This window comes from Sitophilus oryzae, unplaced genomic scaffold (assembly GCF_002938485.1).
Source record: "Sitophilus oryzae breed Bouriz unplaced genomic scaffold, Soryzae_2.0 scaffold_1442_pilon_pilon, whole genome shotgun sequence".
Lineage (NCBI taxonomy): Eukaryota > Metazoa > Arthropoda > Insecta > Coleoptera > Curculionidae > Sitophilus > Sitophilus oryzae.
The window spans coordinates 4,358,599-4,372,181 of record NW_022146107.1 but is presented as its reverse complement, the minus strand read 5'-3'; the positions used below and the strand labels follow the sequence as shown (position 1 = coordinate 4,372,181).

Sequence of the window (13,583 nt, the reverse complement as noted above, 5' to 3'; positions counted from 1 at the left end):
ATAATGAAGAAAATATATTTATTTAAGAAAATAAGAAATATATTATTATTAAGTAACTAACATCGTTCAAAAACCTTATACAAATTAGGTAGGTTGGCTATTTCTAAAATAGCGGCTGTATCACTGAAGTCCTTTGGAGGTAAAAAATATGTTTTTATGGCTGGGTACAAGACGTATTCAGTCACCCATCTCCAGGATTTCTTAAATGCGTTATCTTCTTCTGGAACATTCGCGTAGAATATGGCTGTTTCTTGTGAGAATGTGTGAAAACATTCTTTTTCGGTTTCCCAATCTACCTCTGTAGCCAGACGGATTAGAAATAATGGTAAACCGGAAAGATCAGGTATGTAGTTTTCTGTAAAAAACAAATACTAAATTAAATATACTGCAGTGGGATTCTGTAAGCTCCGTAGCAAGAAATTTCCTGTCTAGCCTATGCGATTTTATTATTTTTATTATTATTTACACAATAGAAAGCGGTATAAAAATACCGATGAGTCTACTGTCTTTTTATGTTGCGCGTAATTTTTTTCGAGTTCACTGGCCGTAATGCAAATGTACAGAACTCAAGGTATTCATTTCTTGATCAATTTTGTTTTTAATGAGTTGAGAGTTGGTACTGAAACACTTTCTTCTGACAGCGAGTTCCACGGGTACACTATGCGGTTAGTCAAAAATTTTTTTCGCTGGAGTTTGGACGATCTTTCCTTTTCCAGGCGTCTGCTGTGGCCTCTAAGTTGTGGAGTTTGGCAAGGATGGTATATATTTAATGGGCAAGTGTAGAAGCAATTTAGAATTTTGTAAGTCTCTATCAAGTCCCCCCGTAAACGCCTCTGTTTTAATGTGGTGAGATTTAACATCGCAAGACGATCTTCATACTCCAGATCCTTAAGTTCAGGGGGCATTTTTGTCACCTTGCGTTGAATTTTCTCGATGAGATCAATATCCTTCTGAAAATAGGGACTCCATATTATTTGACCATATTCTATTTTGGGTCTAATGTAGGACTTGTATATCTTTAAAATAAGATCAATAGAGCGGTCTTGAAATGCTCTTTGAATGAAATAAAGAAGAGAATTTGCTTTTTTAGTAATCTTTGAGATATGCACATACCATTTTAGGTTTCCAGTAACTGTAATCCCTAGATCTTCCTGTTGTTCTACATGTCTTAGACTTAATTCATTTAGGGTGTAGGTTTTGTGCGTACAATTCATTCCAATGCTAAGAACAGTGCATTTGTCCTCATTCAGTTTCATTCTCCATTGTTTGGCCCAGGATTGCACCAACTTTAGATCATGCTGAAGATTGACGTAGCTCGTTTCGGGATTTGCATATAACTTTGTATCATCCGCAAAAAATATGATATTCGTTTTTATGCCTCTTGCCAGATCACTGATATACAGGAGGAACAACAGTGGGCCCAACACAGAGCCTTGAGGAACACCGCTGGTCACTTTGTATTTAGTTGAAAGAGATCCGTTTATTCTGACTTGGAAGTAGCGTCGGGTTAGGAAGTTTGATATAAGTTTGAATAAATTCCCTCTTATGCTGTAGTGGTTTAGTTTATAAAGAAGCATCTTGTGGGGTACTTTATCAAATGCCTTTTCAAAGTCAAGATAGATGACGTCTGTTTGTTGGTTTCTATCAAAGGCTGCTGTCCAATCGCTAAGACAAGATACATGTTCGTTATTGTGGATCGACCAGGAAGAAATCCATGCTGTGTGCTGGGTAAGACATCTTTTTCCATTAGGTATGGAGTAAGTGTGCGGATGATTACCTTTTCCATGCATTTACAGATGCAGCTAGTTAGACTAATTGGTCGGTAATTACCAGCTAACTGTCTGTCTCCCTTTTTGTGAAGCGGTGTAACGAAAGAAAGAGACCAAATATCTGGAAATTTGCGAGATATTAGTAAATCATTAAATAGACATGCTAAAGGTTGTGCGAGGGCATGACAACATTTCTGAAGAAAAACAGTCGGTACACTATCTGGACCCGGGCTGGCTGTCAGTTTTTAATGATTTTATGGCTTCGCTAACGTTGAGCTCTGTAAATTCTATGTTAGTAATCTCTTGCAGAAGCCTAGAACTCTGTGAAAGCGTTGGAATGTAAGAGTCATTGGTTGTCGTAAAGACTGATGCAAACTGGTGTGTAAATTCCTCAGCAATGTCACAGTCGTCCATGATAGGTAATCCATTGTTGGGTTTTTTAAGAGTGAAACTGGATACTTTTGTAGACAGTATATCCTATTAATATATTTAAAAATTTTTTTTGGTGAGCTGGAAGAGGCGATAGATTTTTCGTAGTTTTGTCTAGCACTTGCGATTATGTTTTTTAGAGTGTTGTTTTCCGTCCTGTATGCAGTATAGTTTTCGGGTGTTGGCGATTTAATATTGTATACGATTGATGAGTCACTAGACAAGAGAAGTGTTTACAGAATCGGGCCTCTGTTTTTTTATAATAACTGGGTTAGGACCGAAAAAAAAATCAATACTTTGAATAAAAAATTATAAAAAGATTAAGAAAGGAGGAAGGAGTATAATTCAATCTATGTATTCATGCATGGTACACGAACAGTTCTGTTTGATGGTTCATTTGACACATTTGAATCTGAGTCTTTACTGAGCTTATTTTATGTTATTTATTTTTTATTCTACAACTGGGAGTTGTTTAGAGGTAATAAATCTAGAAAGAAATTGTGGCAGAACTTAAATTAACAGTGACACTATTGCGATTTATCGAAAAAGACTGTAAAATAGTTGGTTGTGTAGCATGCGGTAGATCTCGGTCAAAAATCGAGGGAAATAATGGAATAACTTTTCGCTAGTAAGTGACTATATAATATAAATGAAATAATAAGTACGTGTAGTAAACCGATTATTTATGAAATTCACTTAAAATTAACTAATTATATATTTTTTCTTGCATTTTTGCTTTTATTTACTATTTGTCAAAATTAGAAGTCAAAGAATTTAGATACATCAATTTGACATAGGGTAGCGTATCGGATGTTTGTGTCATTAAATAATTATTATAACTTATTTTTATTAGAATTATATATATTTACAACAATTTTAACAACTACCAACATTTATTGACAACGTAAAATAAAACATCAAATTATTGAGTCTACCCTACATCATATTTTTACACGTTTTGAATAAAATTAGAACGGCACTGATAAACCGGAAATTAAATCGGCCATTTTAGGTCCCCATCCCAAGTTTTTTGATATGCTCCTTCCTTAATCTTTTTATTCAAAGATTTTAGGGTGTGTCTGAGATCAGTTCGTTTAGAAAATTTTAAGTACATTATGAAATTACTAACTGAGTGAGTTAACTGAGTTACCTACCTAATAAAATAGGTATTGTCCTGAGATTTCCATCCTTATCAATATCTAACGAAAAATACTCATTAAGCATTGCCCCCTTTCCTATTAAAATCTCACTAACCCTGGTTGCGAGTTCCTCTTTGGGACCGTCATCTTCAGTCCACCCTGTATCTGGAAGGTCCAGACCAATCAGGGCGAGCTCTTTGATAGACAGAGGCTTGGCAAATCTAAAACAGTGTTCTCTTTGCTGAGCACACGTGTACAAACTGCACCATCATTGAAAAAAATTTGCTAGTACCGAAAGTACCGAAAAAAACTGGAAATCCCGGTTCCTTAGAGACATGGTACCCAAATTACCGGTTCCGAAAAACAGCTCCGGTTCTGGAAACGCCATAACGTACCATAACCGTAAATCGCCCTATACAGGGCGAGTCTTAATAAGTGCAAATATTTTTAGAGGTAGTATATTTTGGTTCCAGAAATATGAGGATTTTTCTGAGCAATTTTTTTTTGAAAAAAAATCTGGAATTTTTTTTAGTTTTTAGTTAAAAAAACATAATTTCTTGATAATATGGTAACTAGGGTTCAGAACCGGAAATTCCGGGTTCTTTTGAGATATCAAAGAACCGGGACTCGAAATTATTAATTCTCGGTTCTTTGGGTACCTTCGGGACTCGGTAACAATAACTAAAAATTATTCATTTATTACATGAGAAAGTAGTGATGCTATTTCTCATTGTTCTTGCTCCTTTTCTCTTTTGAAATTTCTGTAATGTTTATTAGCTATTATTGAAGTTTAAATATGTTATTTTATTATTTAGTACAATGTGTTCTTCAATGTATTAGTTATCCAATGAAAATCACCTAACCAATATATTACTACAAAACAAACACATTAATGTTAAAATTAAAGTTGGTTTAAATTAAAAAAAAAGTTGTAGAAAATCTTTGAACAAGATAATAATATAAAAATATGTCATAATATATTTTTTCCGCATTTCTTCCCATCAGAAGATTTTCAGATACAGAAAAATTGTTACTTACACGAAATGTGAAAATATTCTGTTTTCAAGCAAATTTTTTACTTGATGATCAATTTTTTTTAATTTTATTTTATTGTGAACTCATATTTTCCTAAATACATCTCTGTGAAACTATGGCGAGTGCCACGACTATCCTTTGCCTAGTTATAGACCACGACTATGCAGCTACGTCAGTGGTCACGGGACGCGAGAACAAGGTCATATAAAGTGGCAGAAATAGAACAAAGGATTTGACAAGGAGTAAAGCTACTAGTTTCCTTATACTATGCTATAGGAGTATTACTTATAGCTTGTAATATCTAAGGTTGTAAAATGTTGTTTTACCTGTAACAATCGAAATTCTGAAAATTATAAAGTATGAGTTGATAGAAAAATTCTTGCAGAATTTCCATTGTGTTACACATTAATAACTGAATGTTGTACTGTATAAGGGCTTGTTTTGGGTTAATAGCGCCTACAAACACATGTTGAGCAAACGTTTCTCTCAGAGTTCTATGGCAATTATTCTCCACATCTTTCCTGAGTGTTAAAACACTCGCTAGCTTTGTCTCTACTCTACAAGTACAAGCTTTAAAATATAGTTAAGTTAGCTACAATTTTTTTTGTTTACTAAAACTAATAGATAAGGTAGATTTAAATACCTAGTAGTTCTTTTAATTAAATGTATACTAGGTCCTCCGGATGTCACTGTTTCTTCGCTTTTCGATAAATCTTTATTTTTTCTCTTACTTTTTGGACTATTACCCATTTTGTGGTCCAGTTTTAAATCATTTTCAACAATGATAGACTTCTTTGGTACATCTTCAACATTACCTATGGTTTTACATAAAAAATACTTACTGTATTAAATAATAATTATATAAGTGTGTAAAATACCTGGTACTAGAGGAGTAGTATGTGAATCTGTAATTTTAAATAATTTGTTATTGAAATGTTCATGATCTTTGACGAATTCCTTGTGGCATTCTTGGTATTGCTCTTCTGTTAGAGATACATTTAGTGTGTTTTTCGTTGTACATTTATCTTTTTTTGACTTTACTTCAAAAAACTTATCGAGTTTTTGTAAACTCGAATCTGTTCGTACCTGAAATTTTTATTATTTATTAAAAATCAATACATTTAAAAGTATTTGTATATAATTAGTGAGAGAGGTTTTTAATAAGCAACTCTTTAAAAATTACAATGCATAATATTAAGTAAATAAAGCCTGTCTAAAGAGTCAGCGAGGATTTTGACAGATTACATCCAAAAAAATGACAGGAAAATAACTTTCAATACTTCTGTCAATGTCATGTAATTTCTCGTTGGACTGACTCTATATTACGTCATTAGGTATGTTACAGCCTCTCTGACAAGAGAATATTTGATTTTGGTATCCAAAAATTGACAAATCAACCTTGTAAATTAAAACAGTATAAACTACCATTCCATGCCAATCTATAGCTCATACCAAATAAACTTTTAGTCACGTGATTAAGCTTGACCAGCACAGCGTTGCCCACTTTTACATATTTTCTTTTAATCAAAATATTTCAGGAAACAAAAATAATTAATTAATTATAAATATGTAAACAGTTATTATTATTTACATCGACAAAACTCACCTCCTTAACAGCACTTAAGGGACATAAAGGCATGACAAGGGTCAAAACGAATGACAACGTCAGGAAATAAATAAATAAATGTGGCAACTTGACATTTTTTACAGCAGAGCTACCACCTGAATCCCCAGCAGGAAATTTAAATTCCAGTTAGTCAGCCCGGCGCCGAATATGTCTGTGGTTGGCAACAATGAATTTAAAAATCGCGCCCCCGATTACGTAACTAAAAGCTTAATTGGTATCACTTATACCTCAATGTTGTAATGAAAATTGCAGAAAACCGTCGTTAGTTTTAATCAAAGCCGACCATATTTAACCTTTCAACGTACCAAATATTTTGGTTCCACTTCTGATGTATTTAGCGTTTGGTTAGTTTTGGGTTTTGCAGTCTCAAAATGGACGTTTGGTAACTTAGACTAAAATCGTTAACAAATAATAATAAATAAATAATATTATATATTTTACCGTATGATGCCGAAAAAAAACGGCGTCGTGTAGGCTTAGAAATGACGATCAATGACATTCCCCATATAATTTTACATATAAAATGACAGCTATCTTCATTTCAAAGCCATCGCTGACGCCGTTTTTTTTTCGATCATATTGTAGTACCTGAGTATAAAATATTCTAGCATTGTTTGATCCAAGCAGTTTTTGTTCTATAGCAGTCGTGATGGATTCAACAATTTCACTTTCATTCAAAAAGTGAACCTCGTGTTTTGTAGGATGAACATTAACATCTATATTTCGTGGATTTAATTCTAAACTAAGGTACACAAAAGGATGATTATTTTTCGGTAGGTACGTTTGATAAATTGCGTCGATACATTTTTTTAAACCTGAAATTTTACAGTACATATTTTTACTTGCCACTTAAACTTGCTTTAAACTTGATTTTCATGCGTCCGTTATCCGACGATACGATATTCATTTGATTGGTTTTATTTAAAGGCTTCGATTGGTTAGAAAATTACGCAGTTTTTAAATTTACTACATTTTCATGCTAGATTCCGTTCATCGGATATACGATTTCCTTGATTGGTGTCATTTTATATTTTCATTTCCATAACGATTTCGCTGTTTTAACTTATAGTCTAAGAGCTAGCAACGTTTTCGGGAGAGAATGTTAAGAAAGTTGTTTTTTAATATATCCTTCCTGAACAGAGTGCAGGCCGTCTGGCTGCCGGTAGACGTTGTGTTTACTACTGCGCATTATATCTGTATTCAACATCTCTTCACTACTGCGCATCACAAATTCGCCCTGTATTTAAGGAACTAAGGAGGCTAGGACACGAACCTATGAATAGCATATTTAGTTTCATAAAAAAGTAGTAAATTTTATAGCAAAGTAATGTGAAAATCGCATCATCATATCTACTCCTAAACGAGAAATCCCATAAAACACACGGGGTGAACCGCAGTAGTCTACCGGCAGCCAGACGGTCAACACTTTGGCCAGGGGAGTATAGTAAAAGATATATATATTAACGAAACAGCTTTCTTAAAATTCTCGTTTTCCCGACGGTGTTAGCTCTTGTACTATTATATTTTTATTAAGGTTAGATTAAATTTGGAATTGAAAAACGTCCGTTATCGTACGATCTTCCTCCGTTGATGGGCTGGAGTAAAAAAATTAAGGGTGAAAAGTGGCGCCAAAACGCTATCGGTAACACCATCGTATTGTTGCGGACCCATGTGGACTCGGCCTAACCTAACTAATATGTCCCGCCCCCATATGACCTGGAATCGCATTAAAGAAGGGACACATAATGATTCATCGAACGTTCGAGAACAATCGAGTTCCACTGAAATGGAGGCGTACATACGAGAAGATTCTAAACCTTGTCTATGCACCTAATGATCTAATAGACTATTCCAGAACTGTTTAGCTGTGGGTATATAACCCTGTGCAAAGGAAGGACAGAAACAAATAGACACGTACGGTTGCCGCGCAATTCAAAATAAATTCCTTCTAGATAAATAGTTTGTAAATAGTTCTTTAATCGTTATTGTTTTGTTACTTAGTGTAAAATTAAATAAATTAGACTTTCTATCGACACGGAACCGACGAAAAACGTAACAGTATCAACGGATAACGGACGCATGAAAATTAAGCTTTAATCTTTCTTCTAGTCTTACCTTGACAATCAACCAATCGGTTGTTTATAAAAAGAATAAACTGATATTTTTTATGTGAATAATTCACATTCGTCATGTACCCTTTGACTTTGAAGTCCAAGTCTCTATTTTCAAAATCAAATTCTACTAATTCACTAAAATACAAAAGATACTTTTAAGCGACTTATATAATATGAAACGCATAAATATATGTTATACCGTGCGATACAGTTTCCGTATATTAAACGAATATTTTCCGTACAATTCGAATTTTGCGATGTCCGTATGTCGTTATTTTCTCCGTATTTCTTTAATGCAAAACCTAAAAACGGACAATAACAGCCTATATTATACAGGGTGTTTCAAAAAACATGTGCCATCTCTCGTGGGCAATAGGTCTTTTGTAATTATTTTTATTTATTTTTTGGGGGAATTTGTTGTAGTAAACTGCACATCAGTGTTATAAATTTTAATAAAATTTAGTAATTTACATTAAATAATTTATTAATTTTATTTTAATTTTATTGTGATTAATAAAATTGCGTAGATAAAATATCAAGATACAACTTTTAATCGCCATTAAATGGCCTATACACTTTCGACAATAAGAGGAAAAAAAGTCAGTGGCGCACATGTTTTTTTAGAAAAATATTCCAGTGATAACCCATATGCACGTCCATGGTGAATCTGTCGACACAGCAATAAAATATGTGGTACTCACAGAGACTTTTACCCTCCAAATTTCATTCGAATCGCTAAAAGCACTTGGAAGAAAATTATAATATATTAATAAAACAGAATTGGACCCATGTTGATATGGAAAATAAATCTTATTTTTATGTGAGGAATCTCCACACGGGAGATGACACGTTTTTTGAAACACCCTGTATATGGGCGGAGCTGCGACTGGAAAGGTTTTAAGCTCCGCCCTTTTATGTGACGCAACAAAATTACATACCTATAGACGCATTATGTATAGCATACTTGCTAACTATTTCAGAAATTTTTTGATATTCTTCAGCAGGTGAACGTAAAGCTTGTCTACGAACAGTCATATTGTAAAAAAGATCCTCTACTGTAATTATAGTGCCTTGATTACCCGCCATGGGTCTGGGGGGCATTTTTAACTTGCCATCATTAAACTCTGCTCTAAAAGATATATTTTTAATTAATCAAATAAAAACATATCTAGGTTTCAGTGAACTCTCCAGACACAAATTTCTTTTAGAAAATGAAACCTATTTTACCTTAAAATTGAACTTCTTAGATTATTTAAATAAATTCAGATGTAGAAAATATGTTTCCTATAAAAAATATTGTATCTTATTTACTACTAAAAACTACTTTTTTACTACTAAAAATGGTTACATTTTGATCAAAAAAGAAAAAATGCAAAAAATCTTGTCTGGATAGTTCAATAGACCCATGTTTAATATCTAATTTAACTAACTGATAGGCGCATATATCGTGTTTAGTTTTTGATATTATTGACAAATGTGCTACATGTGAAATACTGGCCAGAGCTTCCCCTCGAAATCCAAACGTAGCGATTTTTTGTAGGTCTTCGAATTCTGTCAGTTTAGAAGTGGTAAATCTTTCACAGACTATTTCAAAATCTTCTTTACGAATTCCTGTACCGTTATCTTGGATCTATATTTAAATTATAAAGAGGTTATACACTTACTAATGTAAATAATTTTTGTTCAAACCTGAAAAAATTTCAGTCCCCCATTTTTAACCGTTATCTGAATATTTGTGGACTTGGCATCCAAACTGTTCTCAATTAGTTCTTTCAAGGCGTTCATCGGTCTTTGTATGACCTCACCAGCTGCAATTCGATTGACTACATCTTGTTGAAGTCTTTTAATGGGTTTTATTTCTGTAGCCATAATTTATTCTGCGCAAAGGCCAACTTTCCTGCAGTTCTATTAAAGATAGGGTAATTATACTTTATAGAGAACACAAATAATACATACGTGGGAATAGTTTTAGTTTATTTTATTCCAGTTTATACCAAAATTACAAAGGATAGACAAAATTCAGGGTGTTTTACAGAAGAATAAATTAAAACCTTTTCATATTTCTAAAACCTCAAAATAATCAGATATAAACCAAGATAATATCTCCTATAATTAATTAATATAGTTTTAAATCCTAGAATTTTAAATTTAAAAAATAACTGATTATATTGTTTGATAACATTAAGTGAGGTTAACTCGTAGCCATTAGCCATAGATTAAATGCTGGTGACCATTAGAACTAATTTTACCACAGAGAAATGCATCTCGATCAGGGTTGGGCATTTGTCACTGTCATATACAGAGGTATCATATATAAATTCTATGCATAGATTGATTTTATGTATTTTGGATTCTATTCATTCTATTCTATTATGGGTAAAGGTGTGGATCCGGTGGCTGACCTTGAAGGCTATATTTGCAGCATTTGATCATCGATACTACGCAAGCGCACATCGTCGATGTTGCCAAATTGCAGTTTATTTTCGAATTATTTGCAGTTGAATTTTTTTTTTGAATGTTAATCAATAATAATACAAATTCTATAATTAATTTTAAATTTCAGATTTATCTTGATATCCAAAATTAAGGTAAGAAGGATAATGAAGATTGTGAAATGAAAGTATTATGAATATATAAAATTGTACGTAATAATAACAGAGATATGGAAGTGGTTGAATAATAATAACATTTATTTATATATTTACATTAGAATTAAAAATTATCATTTACGGATTTTTTCTAATGGTTTTAAACTTATTAGAATTATTTTATTTCTTTCAAGTTATTTAATTTCTAGTTATTTACAGGCAACAATAGTTTTCATTATATTATGTATATTGATGTTTTGAAATATTACCATGACGAGTCTTATAGAACAATACACGTCAATGGGAGATAGAGGTAACATATTTTACCTATAATGTTACTAATATAATATACTTTGATTGTAATGTTTGTATCATATAATTTCTTAAAAATATCAAGTTAGTGGATTAATAGCAATTTTAGACATATATTTTATCGAAGAGTGTTGATAAGACTAAAATAAGCTTTATGTTTTATCTTTTTCTCTTTAGAAGGGAGATGGTTTGTATCGTAGAATACATTACAGTATTTAATATCGTGTACTTTGATATTCTTTTCTTAATTTACTGCAATTTCTTGTTTCCTATAATGCCAAATCTTGACAATATGGTGAAGGTTGAGTTTTGATCTTATTAGTTTTATACCTGTGTTTATACAAGACCAAATTAAGACTTAGTTTGTGATTTATATTAAGATCTTTCTTATAATATTTATTATGTCTTAATCTTATGCTTTGTCTGGAAAATAAATGTTAAAATATCTTAATTTTGCATATTCTATTCCATCCTTCCATTAGGAAAAATATGGTTTATAAATCATATTATAGCTAAGAAAATCACATAAATTATGTGTAAGAATAGAGAAATCTTAAAGTAGCAGAAAACCTATTATAAACATGACATGCAGCTACAGCATTTAAAAATTAAAAAAAAAAGGAAAAACTTGGACATATAATTTCCCGAATTTTTAATAAAGCCCTTTTTAAACGTAGCATAATAATCTAGAGCAATTAGATTAATTATAGGAATCTAGAATTTTATTTCTATTTAATTTTATTGACTATGAAAATACATAATAAGAGTTCACGTGTTGTGCGAAATATTAAAATAATATATAAATCCTTGATATAAATAATATACCGCGTACTATGATTGAAAAAAAATAGCGTCAGCGATGACTATGAAATGAAGATCGCTGTCATTTTATATGGGAAATGTTCATAATCGTCATTTCCCAGCCAACTGGACGCCGTTTTTTCGATCATACGGTATATATTGACAAAAAACACTGAAAAGCACATATTTGTTTTCTACTGAAAATAACTTACAATCTGGCAACATCGAAGATGTGCGCATGCGTAGTGTCTGTGGCTATATGCAGCAGAAACTCGTTTCAAGGTCAGCCACCGGATCCACACCATGGTACAAAGAATACAAGGTATGATCGATAGCGGCTCCAATTTCGTTCAGTTCGCGCATACCACCTGTGACGTCACCAGGAAAATAATGAATAAATAAAAAATAAAGAAAGTTGACAGGAGATCTGCATTTTTTGGGGTTATGGTTAAGAATTGTTTATTTTTAAGACTTTTTAGTTCGTTTAATTTAATAATTACTAAAACCAGCAGTTCCAAAAATATATTTAAAAATAATAATTATCTATTAACATGGATTTGGACGATAGGTAAGAATACTGAATTTATTTCTATATTCGGTATAAAATTGTTTATTAGGTTTTTAGTTTGCGATGTTTATGGTAAATAATTTTCATTTTCATTGCCTCTGAATTCACATGAGGACAGAGTTGAGGATATCTATGGAAAAGTAACCACAAGAGGAATTGTTACATCATTTAAAAAATATTGGGAAGTTTATTGTTTCCCATCGAAAAGTAGAAAATGCCAATGCAGATGAACGTATTGTAATTGTGATAGAAGTAATTCTAAGGGTGAAGTTTATTATAATTAGTGGAAGTAATACCAAGGGTGAAGTTTATTATAATTAGTGACCTCTGCTTCTTTTTATATGTAGAAGTTTCTGGTTTTGAGAATAAATCGGTTGAACGACACCCAAAATTTAAAGGAAGTATTTGCATACCCAGAATATGCCCATCAAGGATTATATAGCTCAAATTTCCTTTAATGGTAGGCAATTATTCAATGCAAATTAACTTTTTAAGTGACTAAAATATTAAATAGTTTACAATATGGTATATCACTAAAAATATATTACTTTTAGGTACAATTAGGGCCCGATACATTTCAAAAAGTAGAATATTATTTTATATTAAATGAGGTATTGTACTAACAATCAATTTATATTAATAACGGAGATTAAAAAATAACGGAATAAATAGTTCTTTCTTTTTATACTACAAAAATAAACTATAGAATACAACAGTATTTAAAAAAATAAATAAAAAGTTATGTCCCGGCCGAGATTCGAACTCGGGTCTCTCGCTTCCTAGCCCAACTCCTTACGCACTTCTCCACAGTAACTTGCTTGGCGATAATTCAATGACGGTATATAAACAAAAAAACAGGTTTATAACAATATCTTGACGATTTGAACTGGCGCGCGGAGCGTGCTGACCAATAGCGCCTGTTATCACCTGTGACGTAGCGACCAACCTGCGCAATATCATACCTTGTATTCTTTGTACCATGGATCCACACCATTACCTTATGATTCTATTGCAGGATCATTCACGATTTTGTAGTTATGAATCGTTATAAACTATATCACTCAGTTCACAAACTGTGCTGCACATTGCGAATCACAATACCAATCACTAATTACTAATCTAGCCCCTTACTATTCTTACCTGTCTTTACCTGTGCTAGAAATGGTTGACTTCTCTGGTTGACTTAATTAATTAAAATGTC

The 13,583-nt window shown here is 32.3% G+C and overlaps 1 protein-coding gene across 2 annotated transcripts; it reads right to left on the bottom strand.

Annotated features, from left to right (window-relative positions):
- Positions 1 to 4: 4 nt before the first annotated feature.
- On the bottom strand, positions 5 to 13,552 carry LOC115877079 (DNA mismatch repair protein Mlh1). Of its 2 annotated transcripts, none has more exons than XM_030893157.1 (13): positions 13,523 to 13,552; positions 9,803 to 10,018; positions 9,544 to 9,743; positions 9,052 to 9,242; positions 8,313 to 8,415; positions 8,115 to 8,248; positions 6,588 to 6,814; positions 6,305 to 6,391; positions 5,251 to 5,458; positions 5,016 to 5,187; positions 4,699 to 4,929; positions 3,353 to 3,558; positions 5 to 355 (listed from the first exon to the last, which is right to left on the bottom strand). In XM_030893157.1, the coding sequence occupies exons 2-13, from the start codon at positions 9,980 to 9,982 to the stop codon at positions 57 to 59; spliced, it is 2,238 nt and encodes a 745-aa protein (XP_030749017.1). In that variant the 5' UTR covers positions 9,983 to 10,018; positions 13,523 to 13,552; the 3' UTR covers positions 5 to 56. The 2 variants fall into 2 exon arrangements, with proteins under 2 accessions (XP_030749017.1, XP_030749016.1); XM_030893156.1 differs by lacking the exon at positions 13,523 to 13,552 and adding an exon at positions 10,070 to 10,295.
- Between the last annotated feature and the right edge of the window lie 31 nt (positions 13,553 to 13,583).

What these genes read in the sequence shown, in the direction of transcription:
- LOC115877079 (XM_030893157.1), bottom strand. Translation starts at nt 9,982, where the DNA reads ATGGCTACAGAAATAAAACCCATTAAAAGACTTCAACAAGATGTAGTC. An exon ending in TACTACTCCTCTAGTACCAG is followed by an intron (nt 5,188 to 5,250) that starts GTATTTTACACA and finishes GTAAAACCATAG; the next exon opens with GTAATGTTGAAGATGTACCA. An exon ending in TTAATTAAAAGAACTACTAG is followed by an intron (nt 4,930 to 5,015) that starts GTATTTAAATCT and finishes TTGTACTTGTAG; the next exon opens with AGTAGAGACAAAGCTAGCGA.